Source organism: Bombina bombina, chromosome 1 (assembly GCF_027579735.1).
Source record: "Bombina bombina isolate aBomBom1 chromosome 1, aBomBom1.pri, whole genome shotgun sequence".
In the NCBI taxonomy this organism is placed as follows: domain Eukaryota; kingdom Metazoa; phylum Chordata; class Amphibia; order Anura; family Bombinatoridae; genus Bombina; species Bombina bombina.
Genome location: NC_069499.1, coordinates 711770404 through 711796467, shown reverse-complemented (window position 1 = coordinate 711796467; position 26064 = coordinate 711770404). Strand labels below are relative to the sequence as shown.

The following is a 26064-nucleotide window of genomic DNA, read 5'->3' as shown; positions in this document are numbered from 1 at the left end:
TTTTTTTTTTTACAAGGTGTTTAAAAAAAAAAAAAAAAGAGCTTTGAGTCTAAACAAAGAAGCACATAATGTATTTAATAAATTAAGAAGCAAAACAGCAGAAAATAGAAGCTTTGTTAGTTTTAGCTTGTAAAACCATGGCAAAGTCAGTAGTATTAGGTAGCTTGGTAGCATAGTCATGCACAGCTCTTTTGCATTTGCAATGCAATGACTAGATCGTGCAGCCTTTTTTTTTTTTGTTTTTGTCTTTTTTTTTAGTGAAAATTTGCTTTAAAGGAGAACTAAACTCAGCAAGCTTAGCAGATGCAAGGAAAATAAAGAATGATTTTGCGCCACTTTGGTGCAGCATTACCTCATTTTTTCAAATGCAGCTGTTACCGATGGGTCCTTATGAGCTTGGTCTATTCTTTTGCCTTTACAATTTTCATCTCGTAGAGATTTTGATGTTGATTTATGACGGTATAGCTTTTTGTGAGTTGGTACATTATTAGTTAAAATACCTAAGTTTCCAAAGTTCTTATCAAAAAAGGCTGAGTGAAGATTCGCCCCATATCCTAGTGAGCAGTTAGGGTCAAACCCCCCAAATTTCATGTTGTTCTTACCTGAGCCCTTATTTGCCTTCCTAGAACCCCCAGTTGAACTTCCATTTACTTTCTTTTTAAACTCTTGTGGTGTCCCAGCCAAAATTTTGAGGGTTTTTAATTTTAGGCTGTTTGATTCTGGAGACATTAGGACATCAGTTATGTTGTTATGGCCCACTGGACTACAAAATGGCTCCATAGATGCCATCATGAATCTCTGAACATCAGCCATGCCAGAGGCGATGTTGGACAGAATGTTAGAAGGTTCCTCAAATTCCCTTTGATCATCATCAAGGAGGTTGTTGGCATTTCCTGCCCTGGAATCAGACCAACCATGGATATTACCTTTGTCAAGCGTCCACTCACTAACCCCTGCTATGTGCTTCACTCCCTTGGATTGGCCAGGTCCATATTGTTGCATGCATTCCCCTAAAGCGTTGCTGACAGGAGTTGGATTATTTAATGGACTTGACTGACCAGCAGCACTTTGGGTTTTCTCATTGTTGGCATTTTTACCCTTCTTAGTTGATTTTGTGCCTGTTTGCCGGGGAGCCTTGCATTGTGTTTTAGCCTCACCCTTGCTAGCCTTGGGTGTTTTCTTCTTGCTATTTTTTGGAGAAGAGCTTTGGTTGACACCTGTGTTTTTGCTGTTTGCTACTTTCTTTTTAGATTTTGTTGCTTTACCATTGTTTTGAATTGACCCTGCAGATTCCTCAAATGTTGGAAGGCAAGGACCCTTCTCCAAGACACTGACAGAGTCCTCATCATTGAACATATGGAACTGAAACTGATGGTTATTCAGAGTAAAGCCATTATTGGTCTGCTCCTGAGAAGGAAGCACACTACAATTCCACTTTGTCTTCTCATTCAGGCCTTGGGTCCTATTTGGGAAGCCCTTTAGATTTCCTATTGTCTTGACTTCTGAGCATGCAATCTGAGGAGAAAGATTAGGGGTATCTGGAGGAGACATCTCTGAAAGAGAAGAGTGACGGAATTTATCAGGGGTAAAGTTGGAAATATCTAGCAGATCAGTTGACTCCTTTAGTGGGGTGATTTCATCTATGCTCTGCTGAATAACAAGTTTAGGGCTGCAATGGGCCAGGAAATCATCACTTATCTCATCTTCACCATCTTTTTCACATGATTTCAAACTTAAGGAGCTATAATTACTGGAGCTAACTGACAAAGAGCCTACTGAGTCAAAACTAATAAGCCTTCCATTGTCTGTGCTCAGTGTGCCTCTTTGTAAAGCAAAGCGTCCTTCTGCATTATTATAGTGACATGGCTGATAAGCTTCATCTTGCTGGATTTGGCCCTCCTGCAAAAATACTTTGTGGTATAGCTGCTTGCTGCTATTTGGATGAACTTGACTATAACCAGAGGCATTAATGTCTGCATCCGATACAACTGCAGAGCTGACAAAGTCCCCAGATATGATGGATACATCCCTAAGATTTGCTATGAATTCAGCCTGATTGCCAGGAGGTTTGCTGTGCCACATGTCAGGGAAGCTCTGCTCCATCTCTAAGTGACGGGGTGATTGCTGCAGCTCAGACTCTGAAGGGGGAGACAAGACACAGCTTTGTGCAAGTTGTAGGGAACTGAATTGCTTTTCAGTCTGAATCATATTGACTGGATGCTGCCCCAAATGATTAGGGGCAAAGTATGTGATACCAGTGTTACTAGATGAATCTGATGCATCTAACAATGTCTGTAGATAACCTCCAGGGAGAACTGGTACATTAGTACTGATTTGAGCAGATGGTACTGGCTTGTCAGAAGAGCAGGTGGCTGGGAGGAAAGAGGAATTTTTAGCATCATTATCGGCAAGGCATTGAGATAGATGGTTACTGTCTGATGTACAATGAATGGTTTCCTCTTTCAAAGGAGTTACTGAGTCCTGGTTATCCATAGAAGAGTAAACCTCTGGTGTATCAGGAGTAGTAATGTCATTTACTTGTTCTACTTTGATCTGTTTACATTTCAACCTGGCTTCACTTTTAAATTTGATTCTCCGTATCACTTTCCTATCCCCTGCTTTGAGCTCCCTTTCTAAAGATCTGCATTTCACTGAAGCAACATCTGCAATGTCACTTAAGTGTAATCCATTCACACAGCTTGGGGTTTCTATGGCTAATGAATGCAAGTCATTAAAGCTGGCATCATCTCTGCTGCTGCATGCTTGTCTGTGATCATATGAGGAGAGAATTTCCCTGCTCAAAGGTTGCTCGATAGCCTGTATTCTCTGCATCCTATGCCTATTTGCAAGCTGGCCTTTCCTCTTTCTGGGTGGAACTGCATTTTCTGAACCATCCACATTACGTTGCCCAAACAAAGCTGATGTATTTCTCCTTCTTTCCTCCCAGTAGTCTTTGAGAGGTGAAAGCTTTTGGTATTTTTCCAGCTGGTCATCACTCAGATTAACTGTTGTTTCATTGGCATCAACCTTCCCAAGTTTGACCAACATGTGCTTTTCCCCTTTAAATCTGTTGATAATTATGTACTTTATGATAACAGGGGGCTCCTTCCTACAAACTTTCCTCCTCTTTTTGGGGCACCAGTCATCATCATCTTCTTCTTTGGGCCCTTCAGGGGCATCTTCCTTCTTTTCAACAACCTTCTCATTTTCCAGGGAATCCATGTCATATAAATAGTCATCGCTGTACCTAACTTTTCTCTTAACCCTCAGCCCATAGTTTGGTTGAATGAGGGAATGTGAGTGCTCTCGGGACAGAAATCTGCTACAGTCCTTGATGTCTCCCAACACATCATATGAAGACTCACTGCATGAGCTATCATCACTAAACTCTCCTGAGTCCTCAGCTGAGTTGACTGAATCAAGAAAGTGGCTTCTCTTGGCACTTATATATTGCACCACATCCATGGTTCCACTTGATTTGCTAAGTCCAGTTTTCACATCATCCCCTTCTTCACCATCTTCTTCCATTTCATCAGCATCTTCCCAAATCCCTCCTTCTTCTAGTTTGAATTGGGAAGAATCTACCACTTTCTTTTTGGAGCCCTTGTTCTCTCTTTTGGTGCAGTTGGTAAAGACACTCGGGAAGAAATTAAACTGTGCATCCTCCTGTAGGACATTTGTCTTCTCCCTTACATTGTCCTGGAAAGATTCATACCTAATCTTTAATGAGCAGACGTCACTGCCAAGGGTGGAGTCATCATCATCAAACATGTAATTGTCCACATCCTCCTCTGAAAACAGGTTAACAGACAACTCATTCTTAGAACACAAGTCCAGCAACTCAATCTTGCTCTCACTAATGAATGACTCAAAGTAACCCCACTCCTGGCTGGAATTAGCCAACAAAGCCTCATCACCATTACACTTATCCAGCAGCAAGCCCTCATAATAGTTCTTTTGTGTAGGATCCTCTGAGTCACTGTCTGACTTGTCTGCATCCCTTTTGTCTATTTCCCGAGACTTATGAACAGGAAAGCTGAGAAGTTGGTCTGACAGCAGCTGATCCCCATATTTTAGGCTATCCCCTGTGCTCATGCAATGTATCCCTATGTCAGATACTGGGCATGTGTCAAAGTCTCTGTTTATATCCCCCATTTTCAGACTAACACCTGGTTCAGGGTCCACTCCATCTTTTGACTCTATAAAGCAGCCCAGACAGGTCCGACTTTGAGGCATCAAGCAGTCACCAGTCAGAGCTGACATAGCCCCAGGCTCCATGATGTTAAATGGTGTTTTCTCACTGTCACTAGGCAGTGACCAGGAATTCAGACCTTTGGTTACACAGGATGTCAAAGAAATAGCCTGAGTAGAGGAGTCACTGGCAACGTGTTCTGCTGCATCGGACAGCCTCAGGGGAGAGGGAGGGCTCAGCAAACATGGCTCTTTGGAAGAAAAAGAGGGAACCGCTTTTTGACAGGCGTGGATTTCCTTTTGTATTAAGGCTGGATATGTGACAGCAGCATCTGTAGCATTGTAGGACTTCACATCTTCTACTGGATCATGCGGCTCTGCAGCAGGAGAAAAAATTCAATGTATTACACACTGCCTTTATCTCGCTATACAATGTGCAAATAGATACAAGCAGCAACACACAGCAGGCTACATTCGGTAAAATACAAAAGTCATTTATGATCATTGACAGCTATTTGCGTGAATAACTGTTAACGATCGTTAATAGCTTCTGCACTCTAGTGATTGGACCCCTAGGTGAACTAACTAATTATATTCCAATAGAGATGATTAATCTTTGACATATTTATAGAATAAAATAGCATGTGGTGTGTGTGTGTATATATATATATATATATATATATATAGTTTAAAACGATAATCATTCAAGGTTTACTTTAACTCTTTATGAATATGTGTGCTTACATTTCATTTTAGTGGTATAAAGATAATTTGTACTTCTGACACCAGTAAATCTTTCAAAGTGCAGGAAACCTTAAAAAGCAGAACTAAAATGGGCTTTGTGCTAATAATAAAGTCTAAAAGTGCTTTTAAAAAGACAAAAAGGTGAATCTTAATCTCACTGCACACATCTGCATACACCTGTATAAAATATATACGCACTTATTCAAATTCTGTAAATTAAGTTAGACACTGAGGTAATGTAAAAATAATTTAACTGTAGAGCAAACTAGCTTTATATTCTGCAGGATTCATTTCTAATCATGCATATGACATTGAGCACTATTTAAACATGTTAACATATTGTTTTCTATGGAAAGGTTAAAGGGACATAAAAAGCAGCATTTGGCTCTTTTTGGAGCTCAACTTCTTCTTTTGAAACTACAACACACAAAGATCTGTGCCAATCCATTTCTGGCATTTGTTTGCTAATACAGCATATAAATGCACATGCCTACAAATTAGAACTAGAGAGGGTGGAGCTATTTGTTTAGACAGGCGTTGTTATGCTATTATAAATCCATGATAGAAAATTAGGAAGTTCTGTGTTTTCCTTATGAAATATGTCACAGACAAAAAAAAATGATTATGGATTTTGCAACCATTCTGTAATATGATAAGAAGCAGCCTGTTTGCATGTGGGGCCCATTACATTTCTTCCAGTTCTTGTTTTAAACGGTCACAAATGTAATTTGTATTGGTAATATTTAAAAAGGTTGCATTTAAAAATTAATTTTTGATTGTTTATTTTGTAACACAGATGCTTGTTTTTATGTCATTGACCAGAAATAAAGCAGCGGGGGATCCACTTTGTGAACAATCGAGAGACATAACTGCTGCCGATTGGGCTGGGCTCTTTCTCCCTTCCCTACGTTTGATTTCTGCTGCTGCTTCTTCTTTGCATAGTTTTTTTTTTTTTTTTTTTTTTTTTACAGTCAGAACTGTAATATTAACATTTTCAATGCAGGTAGTGGTTTCAACAGCCAAAAGCACACATATCAACTCCAAAATAAAGGTACCAGAGCTATTTCTAAACAATTTAATACACCCTGTCAACATTTTACAGTACAGTATTTTCCCTTTAAAGAGCCTTTATTTTTCTTGTTTCTTGTTGGCTATGTCCTACCAATAGAACTGTTGTCATAATCAGCCAGTGAGCATTAGTAGGAAGTAAACTACTTATACATATTATTTTCAGTTTAAACAGGGTTTACCTAACATATTTATGTGGCAAAAAAAGCAAAATTCAAATACTTAATTTTGTTTAAATCCTGCTCTGTCATATGCATGACCATTTTTGAGGACACTGTCCCTTTAATAATTATTTAGCTATGACTTAACTCAAGGGGAAATATTAGCAATATTTATCATAGGTATGATATTACCTAGTTTAACCCCTTGTGCAATATGGAGGTAGGTACTTTGTAGGAATGCACGATTAATCGCATATGCGATTAAAAACCGTGATTAATCGCCACGATTTTAAAACTGGGAGAGTTTGTGATTTTTTGCCAAATAAAAAAATCCTCAGAAGTGGCTGTAATATTGATTTGTTTGTGATTTCTTGCAAACCAGCTCCATCTAGTGGTTGCTTTTAGCACACATTTGCAAAATGGCTGTTTTTACTTTCCCTTTCTGTTCTCATAAGCAGCCGATCAATCTAGACGTCTAAAAGCAGAGCACATGCAGGAATGAACAGGAGAGAAAGCCACTTACTTATATTTCCCCCTAGGGACTTCTCTAGTCTGAAACTTAGGGTATGTAAACATTATGGAACCTCTCACACAATCTCCTGCTCCTCTGAGAAACGGCTCAAATACATAGCAGATGCAGTTAACCCCACGACTACTGGGTTAACTTAACTGCATCTACAATGTTTTTTTATTTATTTATATGTATATATATATATATATATATATATCTGTGTGCAACTGTGTATGTGATTGTATATTATATATGTGTGTGTGTATGTATATATATATATATATATATATATATATATATATATATATATATAATTGTGTGTGTATGTGGCTTATACTGCTTCATTTGTTAATCATACCACTGTCCACTGTTAGAATGACTGTCCAAGAAAACAGGACAATGTTGTGTGTTATAAGACCTAATAATTGGCTAGTGGCTACTATTTAATCACATCACAGGCAACAAATTTTATTTTAACTATTTTGTGGTTTGTATTTTTATGCTCCAAGAGTGTATTGGACATTGAGAAACATGTACATTAAGATTCTGTAGTGTTAAATAAACTTTAGAATGCAAAATGAAGGTGTTATAGTCATTTATAAGAAAATCGCGATTAAATTGCAATCGCGTTTTTTTTTAAAAAAATCACGATTTTTTTTTTTTGCCCATATCCCCAACAGCCCTAGTACTTTGTCACACGGTACTTTGCCCTGTGTACTGCCTACATCCAACACTGTGGTGCATACTGTGGTCCCCACTGTCAACTTAGCAAGATAGTACTATATGAAGGCAGATCGGTGAACGATACAGAGATTGCCTGAAAGGCTAAAGGGGGACCATTCACTGCAGAAATAAAAGTAATCTTGGAGGTGGAGGGTAAAGTGGGGTGCTGCACTTCGGAAAAAAATGAATAAATATTAAAATATATATGTGTGTGTATATACATAATTATTTGTAGGAATGCACTCACAGGATTTTCATTTCATTCTTTTTGTTGTTTAAAAAGATAGATAATCCCTTTTTTACCCATTCCCCAGTTTTGCATAACCAACACAGTTATAATAATACATGTTTTACCTCTGTAATTATCTTGTATCTAAGCTTCTGCTGACTGCCCCCTTATTTCAGTTCTTTTGACAGACATGCAGTTTAGGCAATCAGTGCTCACTCCTATTTCACTTTACGTGCATGAGCTCAATGTTATCTATATGAAACATGTGAACTAATACCCTCTAGTGGTCAAAATGTATTCAGATTAGAGGCAGACTTCAAGGTCTAAGAAATTAGCATATGAACCTCCTAGGTTTAGCTTTCAACTAAGAATACCAAGAGAACAAAGCAAAATTGGTGATAAAAGTAAATTGGGAAGTTGTTTAAAATTGCATGCCCTATTTAAATCATGAAAAAAATTTTTGGACTTGACTGTCCCTTTAATGTTTCAGCAATCTTTATTCTTTATACAAAAATATAAAAGTGCATACTATCAATAAGCACCTTATTGATAGTATGCATTTTAATATTTTTGTTTTGAAAAAGGCTGGTGCCACAGTCGAAATATCAACATGCGTTTTTTTAAAGAATGAAGAAAAAAGATTGCTGAAATTTTAATGAAAATCCTGTGAGTGCATTCCTACAAATAATGCTCTAAATAAAAATAAGCATTAGTTGCTACTGGCAGCCTAGCTGCCAGTAACAAAGATGGTGAGGAGTAGTGGGAGGGTTAGAAAGCTGTTGAAGGGGGCAGGGAGGTGGGTTTGTGAGGAGGTTTTCCTACACTACAGAAATGTAAAAATAATAATTATAATAATATATATATATAATATATATATTAAGAAAAAAATGGAGAGCATCACTGATACTATGTGAACACTGTGTGTGAATGTGTATAATAAGTGTGAATAAAATTTGTATAAGCAGCTGTTATAAAAAACAAAAAAATAACAAATGGTAACAGCGCTAACAAATAATTGCGCAAAACAACCTGGTGGTTTCAATACTAATGTTTATTTAAATATATAAAACACAATGTGCAAAAAATGCGAACATAGTTGCAACTATCTTTGCATTTGTTGCACATTGTGTTTTTTATATTTATATAAACATTAGTATTGAAACCACCAGGTTGTTTTGCACAATTATTTGTTAGCGCTGTTACCATTTGTTTTTTTTATATATATATATATATATATATATATATATATAAACAAGGGTTGATCAAAGCACTCTCTGTTATATGAGTTGCCAGGGTGCTCTCTATATAAGTTGCATCATATTTTCCAAAAAGGAAGAGACATCATCGCTCTGCTCAGTGAGAAAAAATTGGTCTTGAAAAAGGTCCCTGTATGGATGGAAACAATGACCTCAAATAAGAAAATAAAGTGACAGTAACTTTGAGCAATACAAGTCCTGAGAATGCCTCTTCATTTTTGGAATATATATATATATATATATATATATATATATATATATATATATATATATATATATATATATATATATATATATAATGTATATATTTATATATATATGCCTAAACTGCCTGCCAGTTCCTAAGATGGTGGTAAATAGGGGGAGAAAGCTGTTTGGGAGGGATCAGGTAGGGTTCAGGGGGTGGGAGGTGTCAGGTGGAAGGGTAATCTCTACATTTAAGCAAAAAGTAACCTTACAAGCTAACTGATTAATCCCTTCACTGTCAGGAATTTCAGAAGTGTGGTGTGCCTTCTAATTGCCAAAAAACAATTGCAAAGCCATGTATGTCTGCTGTTTCTGAACAAAGGGGACCTTAGAGAAGTTTTTGCGATCATTGCAGTAGTCGTGTCTAAATAATTTTAGTGAGAAACCTGAGAAAAGTGAGAACGTTTGCTAAAAAGTTAACATTTTTTTATCGCATTTGGTGGCCAAATGGGCCTAGACCAATACCTTGGGTTGTCTACTTAATCTAAATGTTTAATGTATATGTTGTCTCTCAATAAAAATAAAAAAAAGAATTGGAATAGTATATCCAACCTAGTTTTCATTGCTGTTGTAAACTATCACCGAGATTACGAGTTTTGCGGTAACAGGGGTGCGTTGATAACGAGCATTTTTTAAAGGGACACTAAACACCTGCTTAAGATTTTCTGAACTAACTGTTGCTGAGGAATCTAAATAAACTAATACACTGTTCTCAATGCTGTATATTCATCTTACTACAAGCTCTTCACGAAGACTCTTTATGTTTTCTATGCTTATCCACAGCTTGTATTTTCCTATCTATGGTGCCATCTTGTAACGTGCTTTCCACACAGGCACCGCAGTCACATGACACCTGTGCACGGCACCTTCTTCTCTCACTGATGTCATGTAACTTATTGAAGGCAGCCAAATTATCCTCAATACAGCAATGCATTACAGTGAATGAGCATTGACAAAGTTTAATTTCCCTCCTCCCCCCTCCCCTTCCCTCCTCCCCTCTGCCACTGAACATGGGGCTGGTGATTGCTTCTTTCAGTTATAAACAGTGAGTGAAACAAAGACTGTGGAGATCTGTTCAGGGTACATGTTGACAACATGTTTTATAAAATAAGAAGCACTGTATTACACATATAAAATTAAACTTTGTCAATGCTCATTCACTGTAATGCATTGCAGTATTGAGGATAATTTGGCTGCCTTCAATAAGTTAAATGACATCAGTGAGAGAAGAAGGTGCCGTGCACACGTGCCATGTGACTGCAGTGCCTGTGTGGAACGCACGTTACAAGATGGCACCATAGATAGGAAAATACAAGCTGTGGATAAGCATAGAAAATATGAAGAGTCTTCTTGAAGAGCTTGTAGTAAGATGAATATACAGCATTGAGAACAGTGTATTAGTTTATTTAGATTCCTCAGAAACAGTTTAGAAAATTTTAAGCAGGTGTTTAGTGTCCATTTAAGACAACGCTGGTATTACAGGTTTTTTTAAACCCGGCGTTAGCCGCAAAAAGGTGAGCATAGAGCAAAATTTTGCTCCACATCTCACCTCAATACCAGCGTTGCTTACGGTAGCGGTAAGTTGGCTAAACGTGCTCGTGCACTATTTCCCCATAGGAAACAATGGGGCAGATTGAGCTGAAAAACCCCCTGAAAAAGCAGCGTTCAGCTTCTAACGCAGCCCCATTGATTCCTATGGGGAAATAAAATGAATGTCTACACCTAACACCCTAACATGAACCCCGAGTCTAAACACCCCTAATCTTATACTTATTAACCCCTAATCTGCCGCTCTGGACACCACCGCCACCTACATTATCCCTATGAACCCCTAATCTGCTGCCCCCAACATCATCGACACCTACATTATATTTATTAACCCCTAATCTGCCCCCCCAATGTCGCCGCAACCTACCTACATTTATTAACCCCTAATCTGCCACCCCCATCGTCGCCGCTACTATGTTAAATGTATTAACCCCTAAACCTAAGTCTAACCCCCCCTAACTTAAATATAATTTAAATAAAACGAAATAAAATTACTACAATTAAATACATTATTCCTATTTAAAACTAAATACTTACCTATAAAATAAACCCTAAGCTAGATACAATATAACTAATAGTTACATTTGTATCTATCTTACACCTAGATTTAGAGTTTTGTGTTAGCCTTAAAAAGCAGCGTTAAGGGGTCCTAACGCTGCTTTTCAAAGCCCGTTGGTATTACGAGTTTGGCAGGTACAGGTGTACCACTAACTTTTTTTCCGCGACTCGAGGCTACCGCAATTCCCCTTACGTCAATTGCGTATCCTATCTTTTCTATGGGATTTGCCTAACGCCGGTATTACGAGTCTTGGAAGAAGTGAGCGGTACAGCCTCTACCTCCAAGACTCCTACCGCATAAAAAAAGTCAGTAGTTAAGAGTTTTATGGGCTAACGCCGGAACATAAAGCTCTTAACTACAGTGCTAAAAAGTACACTAACACCCATAAACTACCTATGAACCCCTAAACCGAGGCCCCCCCACATCCCAAACCCTATAATAAAATTAATTAACCCCTAATCTGCCGACCGGACACCGCCGTCACCTACATTATAGCTATGAACCCCTAATCTGCTGCCCCTAACATCGCCGACACCTATATTATATTTATTAACCTCTAATCTGCCCCCCCAACGCCACCGCCACCTACTTACACTTATTAACCCCTAATCTGCCGACCGGACATTGCCGCCACACCTAAGTCTAACCCTAACCCCCCCCCTAAGTTAAATATAATTTAAATAAAACGAAATAAATTTACTATAATTAAATAAATTATTCCTATTTAAAAATAAATATTTACCTATAAAATAAACCCTAATATAGCTACAATATAACTAATAGTTACATTGTAGCTATTTTAGGATTTATATTTATTTTACAGGCAACTTTGTATTTATTTTAACTAGGTACAATAGCTATTAAATAGTTAATAACTATTTAATAGCTGCCTAATTAAAATAATTACAAAATTACCTGTAAAATAAATCCTAACCTAAGTTACAAATACACCTAACACTACACTATCAATAAATGTATTAAATAAATTACCTACAATTATCTAAACTAAAATACAATTAAATAAACTAAACTATAGTACAACCCCCCCCACTAAATTACAAAAAATAAAAAAATATTACAAGAATTTTAATCTAATTACACCTAATCTAAGCCCCCTAATAAAATAAAAAAGCCCCCCAAAATAATAAAATTCCCTACCCTATACTAAATTCCAAAAGTAATCAGCTCTTTTACCAGCCCTTAAAAGGGCTTTTTGCGGGGCATTGCCCCAAAGTAATGAGCTCTTTTACCTGTAAAAAAAAATACAATACCCCCCCAACATTACAACACACCACCCACACACCCCTACTCTAAAAGGTCAATTCTATTGGCTGATCCAATCAGCCAATCAGATTGAACTTCAATCCGATTGGCTGATTAAATCAACCAATCGGATTTTTCCTACCTTAATTCCGATTGGCTGATAGAATCCTATTAGCCAATCGGAATTCGAGGGACGCCATCTTGGATGACGTCATTTAAAGGAACCTTCATTCAGTGTTAGCCGTCATCAGAAGAGGATGCTCTGCGTCGGATGTCTTGAAGATGGACCCGATCCACGCCGGATGGATGAAGATAGAAGATGCCGTCTGGATGAAGACTTCTGCTGGATGGAGGACCTCTTCTGCCCCGATCAGATGAAGACTTGTGCCGGTCCGGATGTCCTCTTCTGTCCCATCGGTGCCCGGCTGGCTGAAGACGGCTCAAGGTAGGGTGATCTTCAATGAGGTAGTGTTAGGTCTTTTTAAGGGGGGATCGGGTGGGTTTTAGAGTAGGGGTGTGTGGGTGGTGGGTTGTAATGTTGAGGGTGTGTCTTGTATTTTTTTTACAGGTAAAAGAGCTGATTACTTTGGGGCAATGCCCCGCAAAAAAGAGCTGATTACTTTTGTAATTTAGTATAGGGTAGGGAATTTTATTATTTTGGGGGCTTTTTTATTTTATTAGGGGGCTTAGATTAGGTGTAATTAGATTATAATTCTTGTAATTTTTTTTATTTTTTGTAATTTAGAGTTTGTTTTTTTTTGTACTATAGTTTAGTTCATTTAATTGTATTTTAGTTTAGATAATTGTAGGTAATTTATTTAATAAATTTATTGATAGTGCAGTGTTAGGTGTATTTGTAACTTAGGTTAGGATTTATTTTACAGGTAATTTTGTAATTATTTTAACTAGGTAGCTATTAAATAGTTATTAACTATTTAATAGCTATTGTACCTAGTTAAAATAAATACAAAGTTGCCTGTAAAATAAATATAAATCCTAAAATAGCTACAATGTAACTATTAGTTATATTGTAGCTATATTAGGGTTTATTTTATAGGTATTTATTTTTAAATAGGAATCATTTATTTAATTATAGTAAATTTAGTTTTATTTAAATTATATTTAACTTAGGGGGGTGTTAGGGTTAGACTTAGGGGTTAATAACTTTATTATAGTAGCGGCGACGTTGGGGGTGGGAGATTAGGGGTTAATAATTGTAGGTAGGTGGCGGCAATGTTAGGGAGGGCAGATTAGGGGATAATAAAATGTATTATAGTGTTTGCGAGGCGGGAGTGCGGTGGTTTAGGGGTTAATACATTTATTATAGTGGCTGCGATGTCCGGTCGGCAGATTAGGGGTTAATAAGTGTAGGTAGGTGGCGGCGACGTTGGGGGGGACAGATTAGGGGTTAATAAATATAATATAGGTGTTGGCGATGTTAGGGACAGCAGATTAGGGGTTCATAGCTATAATGTAGGTGGCGGCGGGGTCCGGTCGGCAGATTAAGGGTTAATAATATAATGTAGGTGTCAGCGATAGCGGGGGCGGCAGATTAGGGGTTAATAAGTGTAAGGTTAGGGGTGTTTAGACTCGGGGTTCATGTTAGGGTGTTAGGTGTAGACTTAGAAAGTGTTTCCCCATAGGAAACAATGGGGCTGCGTTAGGAGCTGAACGCTGCTTTTTTGCAGGTGTTAGGTTTAAGCTACCGTAAGCAACGCTGGTATTGAGTGTTGAAGTGGAGCTAAATTTGGCTCAACGCTCACTTTTCTGAGGCTAACGCAGCCATTCAGAAAACTTGTAATACCAGCGTTGTCTTAAGGGTGCGCTGGAAGAAAAAAAAGGCTCGTTAGCACCGCAGGTCTTTACCGACAAAACTCAAAATCTAGCCGTTAGGGTTTATTTTTATTTTACAGGCAACTTTGTATTTATTTTAACTAGGTACAATAGTTATTAAATAGTTATTAACTATTTAATAGCTACCTAGTTAAAATAAGTACAAATAAATCCTAACCTAAATTACAATTACACCTAACACTACACTATCATTAAATTAATTACATAAACGAACTACAATTAAATACAATTAAATTAAATAAACTAAAGTACAAACCCCCCCCCCTAAATTAAAGAAAATAAAAAAATAATTACAAGAATTTTAAACTAATTACACCTAATCTAATCCCCCTAATAAAATAAAAAAGCCCCCCAAAATAATAACATTCCCTACCCTATACTAAATTACAAATAGCCCTTAAAAGGGCTTTTTGCTGGCCATTGCCCCAAAGTAATCAGCTCTTTTACCTGTAAAAAAAAATACAATACCCCCCCAACATTAAAACCACCACCCACACACCCAACCCTACTCTAAAACCCACCCAATCCCCCCTTAATAAAACCTAACACTACCCCCTTGAAGATCACCCTACCTTGAGCCGTATTCACCCAGCCGGGCACAAGTGGTCCTCCAGAGGGGCAGAAGTCTTTGTCCGATCCGGGCAGAAGAGGACCTCCAGACGGGCAGAAGGCTTCATCCAGGCGGCATCTTCTATCTTCATCCATCCGGAGCGGAGCGGGTCCATCTTGAAGCCATCCGACGCGGAGCATCCTCTTCTTCCGACGGCTAAGACTGATTGAAAGTTCCTTTAAATGACGTCATCCAAGATGGCGTCCCTTGAATTCCGATTGGCTGATAGGATTCTATCAGCCAATCGGAATTAAGGTAGGAAAAATCCTATTGGCTGATGCAATCAGCCAATAGGATTGAACTTCAATCCTATTGGCTGATCCAATCAGCCAATAGGTTTGAGCTCGCATTCTATTGGCTGTTCAAATCAGCCAATAGAATGCAAGCTCAATTCTATTGGCTGATTGCTCCGGATGGATGAAGATAGAAGATGCCGCCTGGATGAAGCCTTCTGCCGTCTGGAGGTCCTCTTCTGCCCGGATCGGATGAAGACTTCTGCCCCTCTGGAGGACCACTTGTGCCCGGCTGGGTGAAGACGGCTCAAGGTAGGGTGATCTTCAAGGGGGTAGTGTTAGGTTTTATTAAGGGGGGATTGGGTGGGTTTTAGAGTAGGGTTGGGTGTGTGGGTGGTGGGTTTTAATGTTGGGGGGGTAGTGTATTTCTTTTTTACAGGTAAAAGAGCTGATTACTTTTGGGCAATGCCCCGCAAAAAGCCCTTTTAAGGGCTATTTGTAATTTAGTATAGGGTAGGAAATTTTATTATTTTGGGGGGCTTTTTATTTTATTAGGGGGATAAGATTAGGTGTAATTAGTTTAAAATTCTTGTAATTATTTTTTTATTTTCTGTAATTTAGTGTTTGTTTGTTTTTGTACTTTAGTTTATTTAATTTCATTGTAGTTAATTGTAGTTAGTTTATGTAATTAATTTAATGATAGTGTAGTGTTAGGTGTAATTGTAATTTAGGTTAGGATTTATTTTACAGGTAAATTTGTACTTATTTTAACTAGGTAGCTATTAAATAGTTAATAACTATTTAATAACTATTGTACCCAGTTAAAATAAATACAAAGTTGCCTGTAAAATAAATATAAACCCTAAGCTAGCTACAATGTAACTATTAGTTATATTATATCTAGCTTAGGGTTTATTTTATAGGTAAGTATTTAGTTTTAAATAGGATTAATTTATTTAATTGTAGTAATTTTATTTTGTTTTCTTTAAATTATATTTAAGTTAGGGGGGTTAGACTTAGGTTTAGGGGTTAATAAATTTAATATAGTAGCGGCGACGTTGGGGCGGCAGATTAGGGGTTAATAAATGTAGATAGGTGTCGGCGATGTTAGGGACGGCAGATTAGGAGTTAATAAAATATAACTAGTGTTTGCGAGGCGGGAGTGCTGCGGTTTAGGGGTTAATATATTTATTACAGTGGCGGCGATGTCCGGCCGGCAGAGTAGGGGAGGCCTCGGTTTAGGGGTTAATAGGTAGTTTATGGGTGTTAGTGTACTTTGTAGCACTTTAGTTAAGAGTTTTATGTTACGGCGTTAGCCCATAAAACTCTTAACTACTGACTTTTAAATGCGGTAGTAGTCTTGACAGGAGAGGGTCTACCGCTCACTTCTTCCAAGATTCGTAATACCGGCGTTAGGCAAGACCCATTAAAAAGATAGGATACGCAATTGACGTAAGGGGACTCGTAATACCAGCGGACGTTAAAAAGCAGCGTTGGGACCTCTCAACGCTGCTTTTTAAGGCTAACGCAAGACTCGTAATCTAGCCGTATGTAAGCTGTTGGTAACACATCACTATAGACTTTAAAGGGACAGTATACTTCATGATTGATCTCCCCTTAATATTTTTCTGATGGCTTATCATATAAGTTGAGGATAAAATTATGTGAAATAGCGACTTTATTATTATTTATATTTTAAATTTAGCTATTAAAAATTGCTGATCTTGTAGGGAGAAAGATCTCATTATCTTATCACTCTAAATAAATCAACACAATGTCTTATCTTATAACAATTGAAAATTAGCATTTTAGTACCTACCTCTCCCACACCACTCTAAGAGTATAATTTATTTTGCTGAATTTTGTTTACACAGCCTTTTTTTGTAAAGGTGGGAGTGCAACTGACAAAAACAGCTATTTCCCATACAAATAAAGATAAAGGACCAACCTGTAAACAATTTAATACACTCTAGCAAGTAAAATGGATCATTGGGAACACATTAAAAGGGAGAACATTTTACAGTACACTGTCCCTTTAATGGAGATACAATAGCAATGGAATCTAGGCCTTAGTGAATTAGCTATGTAAGATAAGTAAGGATTTGAAGACAGATTTCTCATTCTAGAATTCTTCAAAGTGAAAAAAAAACCCAAATGTTTCTTTTATGATTCAGATACATTAAAAAAATCTAAAAACAAAAACATTCTGATTTATTTCTATTATCAAACTTACTTTGTTGAATACCATCCCCAGGTAAACTAAGGAGCACGTGCTATATGAAGCACTTAACAGCAGCAGTTTTGCAACAATGCTTTTAAAAATGCTACAGATCAGTGTTTCTCAACAGCCGGGTCGCGGCCCACTACCGGGCCGCGACGGACCTGCTGGTGGGCCGTGGCCCGACATAGCCTCCAGACACTCGCTCTGACAGGCCCGTCTTTACACATGTCCGAAATTCCAGACAGGCCTGTTAGAGTGACACTGCGCATGTTTGTATGCGCCACTGCGCATGTCTGTATGCGCAGTGTGAGCGGGTAGCGGCGCATTGTGAGTAGCGCCGGGCGGTGTGCAGAGCGTGAAGCATCGGCTCACAGGTAAGGAAGTCCACTGTCACCAATGACAAATAATTACGGCCACTGACACTAACCACTAACGTGTATATTTAGGGCGGCCACTGGACACCACTGTGTATGTGTACAATATATATATATATATATATATATCCCACTGATACCAATGTGTATGTGTACTGTGTGTGTGTGTGTATATATATATATATATATATATATATATCCCATTGACACCAATGTGTATGTGTAAGATATATATATATATATGGATCCCACTGACACCAATGAATTAGCATATAATTAACCCACTGTAATATATATATTATAATTATATGATAATTCATTGGTGTTAGTGGGATCCATATGCAATATATATATATATATATATATATATATATATTTATATTACAGTGGGTTAATTTTATGATAATTCATTGGTGTCAGTGGGATATTTATATAGATCCCACTGACACCCATTAATTATTACATAATTAAATAACTGTAAACCATACATATATATATATATATATATATATATATATATATATATATATATATGTATGTATTTATGTATGTATATAGATAGATAGATAGATAGATAGATAGATAGATAGATAGATAGATAGATTTATATATATAGATATACAGTATATTATATATATATAATGCTTACCGGGCCCTGGACAGGTCTGGTTAAAACTTACCGGGCCTTAAAGTGACATTATACACTCATTTTTTCTTTGCATAAATGTTTTGTAGATGATCTATTTATATAGCCCATAAAGTTTTTTTTTAGATAAATGTATAGTTTTGCTTATTTTTAAATAACATTTCTCTGATTTTCAGACTCCTAGCCAAGCCCCAAAGCTTTATGTGAATGCCGTCAGCTACCTTCTCCAGCTTGCTCCTGTTTGTGTAAAGGGTCTTTTCATATGCAAAAGAAGGGGGAGGGGGGAGTGTCTTATTTCCCACTTGCAGTGGGCTTTCCAGCTACCTTTTCAACAGAGCTAAACTGACAGCTTCTAAGTAACTTTTTAAACAGTTTTATACTGGATTTTTATATCAGTATCTGTGCATATTATTCTTTATAGTAGTGTCTTTTACATGCAGTTATATGAAAATGAGTGTATACTGTCCCTTTAAGGTTAATTAGGTTGAGAACCACTGCTATAGATTGTCCAAACACTGCTGCCATCTAGTGCTTTAACAGTGTATTACAACTGCCGACATACAGTTCTTCAGATACATTCACACTCCTGTGTCTACCTACTTGCTTTTCAACAAAGAATACCATGAGGACAAAGTCAATTCGATAATGAAAGTAAATTGGAAAGTTGTTGTTTTCAAATTGTATTCTCTATCTGAATCGTGAATTTTCTTAGTGAACCTAGCTAGTACAAGGCAGGAAATATTTTTAACATTTATGATTGTTTTCCTTACCATTTCCATTCACCCCATTAATCAGAAGGATACTGGCTTCTTGTGTGTCAGAGTCTTTATCTCCTTGGCTGTCCATCAATTTGTCGTTCTGATGCTCACTCCATATTTCGCTACGTGCATCAAGCCTATAAGATAAACAATTCACTTTATTCATTGGCCCAACACAAAACTGAATGAAGTGTGCTTTACAGCATGGAGTAAAAACACATGGACAAACAATGTTCTATTTATTCTCTTTCAACACTAGTCCTTCATACTATATTGAATTATGCTTTCCAACATTCCACATACACTCTTAAAGGGACATTAAACCCAAATTTTTTTCTTTCAAGATTTAGAAAGAGCATGCAACTTAAAACAACTTTCTAATTTACTTCTATTATCTAATTTGCTTCATTCTCTTGATATCCTTTGGTGAAAAGCATATCTAGATAGGCTCAGAAGCTGCTGATTAGTGGCTGAACATAGATGCCTCGTGTGATTGGCTCACCCATGTGCATTGCTATTTCTTAAACAAAGAATATCTAAAGAATGAAGCAAATTAGATAATAGAAGTAAATTGGAATGTTGTTTAAAAATGTATTCTCTATCTTTAAAATCAACTTCATCATTTAAATCAGTTCCTAAAATGCTTTGATGGAATAATCTGTACAACATGATTAAAATATGATTAAAATATGAATGATTTACTTAAAGGGACATTAATATCATTTAAGCCCTGCTAAGAAAAAGTATTAAAAAATAAAAAACTGTAATTTATTAGCAAAATTAATAATAATATTAATGTTAATATCAGAAATATATGAGCTTCTTTACTGATCAAGCAACTGTGTAGAATACACTCCAGCTTCTATGAGGGCAGTGGAAAATGCATAACCTTTGAAAGATAAATTACAGGAAAACTGAATAAAATAATGAAAAATATTTACTAAGTATATATATATATATATATATATATATATATAAATTTAATTAAACACTTTAATTAAACACTTTGTGGATTAGATTATGGGGCTGATATATTATTTTCCAGATGAACGTTGTTTACAGGTAGCGAATATATCTGCTCAGGACTGCAATTTGCATTTGCTGCAAGTACTTAAAAATTGTTGCGCAACAACACCCTCCTCCCCGTTCTTGTGCAACCAATTGGGCAAGATAAGGGTTTGTCAATCACCCCAGTCAAATCAGTCTATGGTTATTTTAATCCACCATCGTTTAGGTGGCAGAGAGGTTTAGGAAGCTACAATCTAGACCTCTGTACTGTTTTGGAAGAAATTGCTTCCTTGACCCTACCCTATAAAAAAAGGACTTCTCCACACATTTGCCCTGAATGCACACAAAAACATTGCAGTGGAAATTTTCAACACATTTATTTAGGCATAGCACTTTGACATGTGTCAACTTTTAAAAATACTCCTTCAGTGTTTTTAGATTTCTGAAAACACCAGGTAACATTGTAAAAGTCCACAAAACTTTGAAAAACTAAGCAGTTCTCTAGCTAGATAACCAAAATATTTATGCCAGATTTTTTTTATATGTGGATGGGTACCAAGTATATGATTTCACTCAAGTAAGCCTATACAGAGATATCTAATGCAGAGTTATGTAAGATTCATTATATTCCATAAATACTGATAGAGTGCATTAAAATAATACCTATACCTACAGAATGAAAAAGGAACATGCATGTGTATGATAAAATAAGTATTTAAAAATCAAACTAACAAATGGCATATCAAAGCAGCCCACTATTCAAAATGTGATGCCACAGCCCATGTAGAACACATAAGCATTCTTCCTGACATTCTGAATTCCATCTCTGTCACTACTCTTTAGCTGACATTTGTAAAATGCTTGGAGCCCCTTCTCTTCTCTCTCCCTCAACCCCCCCCCCCCACCTCTTCCTGCGTTAGACAAAAAACAACGTCATTAAATAACGTGCTTGGCTTGGTAATCAGGCTCTGGAAAGGCTTTATATTTGCGCTGCAGTCCACCTCCCCCCTTGCTATACTGACAGCGGGATGAAAATAACGAACGCTTTAAACACGTCTCTGCCCGAATGGCCCAGATCCCTGTAGTTGCCATCCTCATACACCAGACGCCCTTTCGGCTATTGCTATCAATCCCTTGTGTTTATTCTCTATGCTGCAACAAACTAGAAAATGATGATGATCATAAGAATTATCTTGAACAAAGTCATATACTTTCATATTGTTCGGCCATGCAAAAAACAAAATTAAATAGAACTACTGCAAGACTCATGCAAGCAACAACTTACACAAACAGCATTTGATAAAAGTATTGTTTACAAAGTATTTAACTTTAAAAAAATATGATCACCACAAAATAAATACCATTACACATTTAAGCAGAATTGACGTTTGAAGCTACTAAATATAGCTGTATATATATCAAATTCCAGAAGCCTAAATGAATAGCAGAACTGTCCTTTTTAACCTTTAATCCTTACATTGTATAAATTCCATTTTAAAAAAGATCGTGATTTATAAACATCTATTGTAAATTTCATCAAGATCAACTTGGTAGCTTCAGCTGTCTTCCCCCACGGATTATACTAATCTTTACCTCTAGTCAGCATGGAGAGAAATCCCACACACAAAAACCTTTTTTAAAAACATTATATTGAAGTGTATTTGCCTTAGTCACATTCCAAACCTGCTTGGCAAGATAAACAACCCTCAAGCTAAAGTTTGCCTTTCTAAAATTCTTTTATAGACCCTGCAGTACTAAGGAGACTTGACTTAACTACAGACACATGTGCCGTGTTGTGTCATTTATGCTGGTACTGTATGAACTGCCTTTGGAGACAAATGTCATGTTCTGTGTATTTTATGCTGGTACTATATGACTTCCCATTGGAAAAGGAAGCAAATGTCAGTTGAGCTTGATAATATCCTTTGTTATAGCCATTTTGAAGAATGGGCATGGCTACTAAATAGTGGGATAACAGTGCAGCAGATCACAGATCAGATATGTGACATTGCTTTGCTTTAAACAAAACACAAATAATTTAAGTCAGGACTCTACAAATACTAGACCCTGATGGTGGTGGCTAAGGAAATGTGTGTAGGCCTGGGTCTCGTTGCTGTTACCCTCACTTTTGTAGATTGAAGCAGCACAGGGCATTGTCATTTAGACATGTGGCAACTTGGCTCTTCACTATACTTCCAATACCCCTCTTTATTTAAATTCCCCATGTGCTGCTGTTTGATAGAGGGAGGAATCATATCCTGCACAGATAACAAAGTAAAGAGTTCAATCATTCTTTTCTGTTAAGACAATAAAGGGATTAAAATCTATATTAAATGTTTGTAACTGGCAATCAATTGGCTGCACATCTGCTGTGTTACTGGCAATCAAGTGTTAATTAAATCATTGCTGTGTGTTTTTGGCAAATGTGTTAAACCACTACTGTATGTGTGTTACAGGCAATCAAGGAGTTAAATCACTGATACAGGCAATCAAGTGGTTAAATCATTTCTGCATGTAGACAATCAAGTGTATGTTCAGCTGTGTTTCTAGCAAAGCAAGGGTTTAAATTACTGCCCTGTTTCTTATTAACAACTAATTTTGCATGTCAACCAAGAAGTCAGGTACTTTGAATCAAAAGGTTAAACCGTAGCATCAAGTAAGTATTTAAATACTTGTTTGTGATATCTATGTTTAATCACTATTTGTGCTTGTTTCTGGCAAACAAGTGGTTAAAATTCATTCTCTGTGTGTTACTACCCACCAAATGAAACATCCTTTCCTATTCTGAAAGAGAGGATGGAGCAGATGCCTCCAGGGTGGTGTTAAGCTCTCATGCTGCTAGTTCCCCATGACCAGGGTAGTAAGACAAATCAGGTGCACGTGCCTATTAGTGCCTTAAGAGATTCTGCAGTATACGTAAATCGTCAGAGTGTAATAGAAGAGTAAAAAGACAAGGTAAAAACAAAAAGCCCTGTTTGCGATATGAACTTTGCTTATTAAAAAACAAATCAGCGTTGTTATTGCTTTGTAGGTACTTTTATTGTTTCTATAGCTCTGCACTGACAGAGGAAGAGGTGCCTATGTCTTACTATAAATAGATTGCTATTACATGCCAGAGTAAGAAAGACATAGGGGCGGCACTTCTCCTTGGTAGACATATTTCTCATTAGTGAGTTGTTTCACTGCCTGCTGAATGCAATATGATGGCTTGAAGGTAGCATTGTCCTGACATTCCTGGAGCCAAACTCAATATATCATGATTAGCCAGTCTTGCCAAAGGGAACTGTGCTGCTGAAGACGGCAGGTGGGGCTGCAGATCAGCGCTGGCCAAGGCTATTTAAGCTGTGCCAGCTGGCTGCAGCCGCTCCTCTTTGGTGTGACTGTATTCCTTCAGGCCATCCTTGAAGTTTGTGCCACAGTGTATTCATTTTTTTTTATTGGCCAAGATGCTTCATCGTTTCACCAAGTTAAATAACCTGAGCTCAGAAACATCAAAAAATACCATTACACTTTTAAGCAGAATTGACATTTCACACTCCTAGATATAGTTGTATATATATCAAATTCCAGAAGCCTAAATGAATAGCAGAACAGAACAGAAATGTTTAATGTGTCCTTTTAAACCTTTAATCCTTACAATCTATATATTCCATTTTCTAAAAGATTTATAAACATTTATTGTACATTTGATCAAAATCAACTTGGTAGTTTCAGTTTAATTATACTTTAAAAAGACCAATAAATAATTTTATCTTATTAATCTTTTTTTCTTTCTTTAAAATGCAAAACACTGGCCACATTCACTGGATGCCTTTTGTAATAAATAATTGCTGCATTAGTTATATTTCATAATTTAATCACATATTTCATAAACAGTTTCTGATTTAAAGGGACAGTCTAGGCCAAAATAAACTTTCATGATTCAGATAGAGCATGTAATTTTAAACAATTTTCCAATTTACTTTTATTACCAATTTTCTTTGTTCTCTTGGTATTCTTAGTTGAAAGCTTAACCTAGGCGGTTCATATGCTAATTTCTTAGACCTTGAAGCCCACCTCTTTTCAGATTGCATTTTAACAGTTTTTCTCCACTAGAGGGTGTTAGTTCACGTATTTCATATAGATAAAACTGTGCTCGTGCACGTGAAGTAATCTGGGAGCAGGCACTGATTGGCTAGACTGCAGGTCTGTCAAAAGAACTGAAAAAAGGGGCAGTTTGCAGAGGCTTAGATACAAGATAATCACAGAGGTTAAAAGTATATTAATATAACTGTGTTGGTTATGCAAAACTGGGGAATGGGTAATAAAGGGATTATCTATCTTTTAAAACAATAAAAATTCTGGTGTAGACTGTCCCTTTAACATAATCATTCATAGGGGTTGATTTATTAAGAAGCAGGCAGATGACCGTAAGACTGCAGCTCCTTAACTCGTCCACCACCTCTGAGGCAGCGGACAGCAATCAGCCCGATCGGATACGATCAGGTTGATTGACACCCCCTGCTAGGGGCGGCATTGCACAAGCATTTCATTATCGATGTGCGGTGGACATGATACGCTACACCGAATCATGTCCGCTCGCACTTTGATAATTCGGCCCCATAATCTTTGTTAATGTGTGAGGTTTATCTGTACTATATATGTGTCTGTCCTGTGACTAACCATATATTTCCAGTATTGTTTGAGCCACCCTTTATGTACTGTATATATAATTTGTAATTTATCTGTGTATAAGTAGCTTTATTTGTGTTGTGTGCATAAGTGTATACAGTCTTCTCCCCAGGCCCTATTTAGGGCCAGATTACAAGTGAAGCGATGTTTATCGCTCCTGCTTGTGAGCTAACTCCGCTAGAAGCTTTTTGTGCGCGGCAGGTAGCGCTTGTATTACAACTTGAAAGTAAAACATTTTCGCTCGCGCTACCGCTTACCTGATGTGCGCAAAAACACAAAGTTAGAATATTGCGACCGCGTTCACATATTCCCCCATAGAAGTCAATGGAGTAAGAAAAGTGGAAAAAGCCTAACACCCTACTCACACAAAAAACCAATATCATATTCTCAAGTGCGCTAACCAAACATGAAAATATTAATATGTTCTATTTATTCCTAAATACATATTTCTACATACCGGTATATCTGATGGTATTTTGGTACATTATAAATCTATGTCGAAAAACAAAGAGATGCGGAGCATGGATCTGGAAAATGGTTGAAAATGTATTAAGGCATGGAAAATAAAACAATAACATCACACTTGCAAATGGGTAACAATGGACTGAGCTTGAATTTAAATACCCAATACACGCTTCTGATTAATCAAAACTAGACCCATCCATTTTCTTATAAAGATTTAACTCCATGTGAACCAATATGGTCTCATACTTAATATGTCTCTGCCTATATCTATTAAGCTTTATATATCAACATGAAATTAATTTCAAGTTTTGATATATATATATATATATATATATATATGCATTTAAGTTTAAATTTAAATTCAAAAGAGTGCAATCTGCTATACAATCAGAGAGAAAGAAAAAAAAAAAGGAGAAGAATATTATATTAATTTGATTGCCAGAAATTTAATTTCCAGACATTAATAATGCCTGCAGCCTTATTAAAGCCAAGGGGGACCTTGTGCGTAATGTGAAGATCCAGTGCACCTCTCTTCTCAACAGAAGGACATCTACATTGCCCCCTCTTGGAGGTGATCTCACTTGATCAATTACCAGCCACTTAAATGTCCCCACTTGGTAGTCATGCTTCTCTATAAAATGTGCTGCCAGTTCTGAGCAGGGATTAATTGAAGTGATATCACTAAGGTGCTCCCTGATTCGCACCCTTACTTCCCATGTAGTCAT

General features: G+C 37.0%; 1 protein-coding gene across 1 annotated transcript; it reads right to left on the bottom strand.

Annotated features, from left to right (window-relative positions):
* Nucleotides 1-348: 348 nt before the first annotated feature.
* Nucleotides 349-26064, bottom strand: NEXMIF (neurite extension and migration factor). Its single transcript, XM_053714456.1, has 4 exons — nucleotides 25921-26064; nucleotides 22406-22500; nucleotides 19208-19332; nucleotides 349-4583 (listed from the first exon to the last, which is right to left on the bottom strand). The coding sequence occupies exons 1-4, from the start codon at nucleotides 26062-26064 to the stop codon at nucleotides 349-351; spliced, it is 4599 nt and encodes a 1532-aa protein (XP_053570431.1).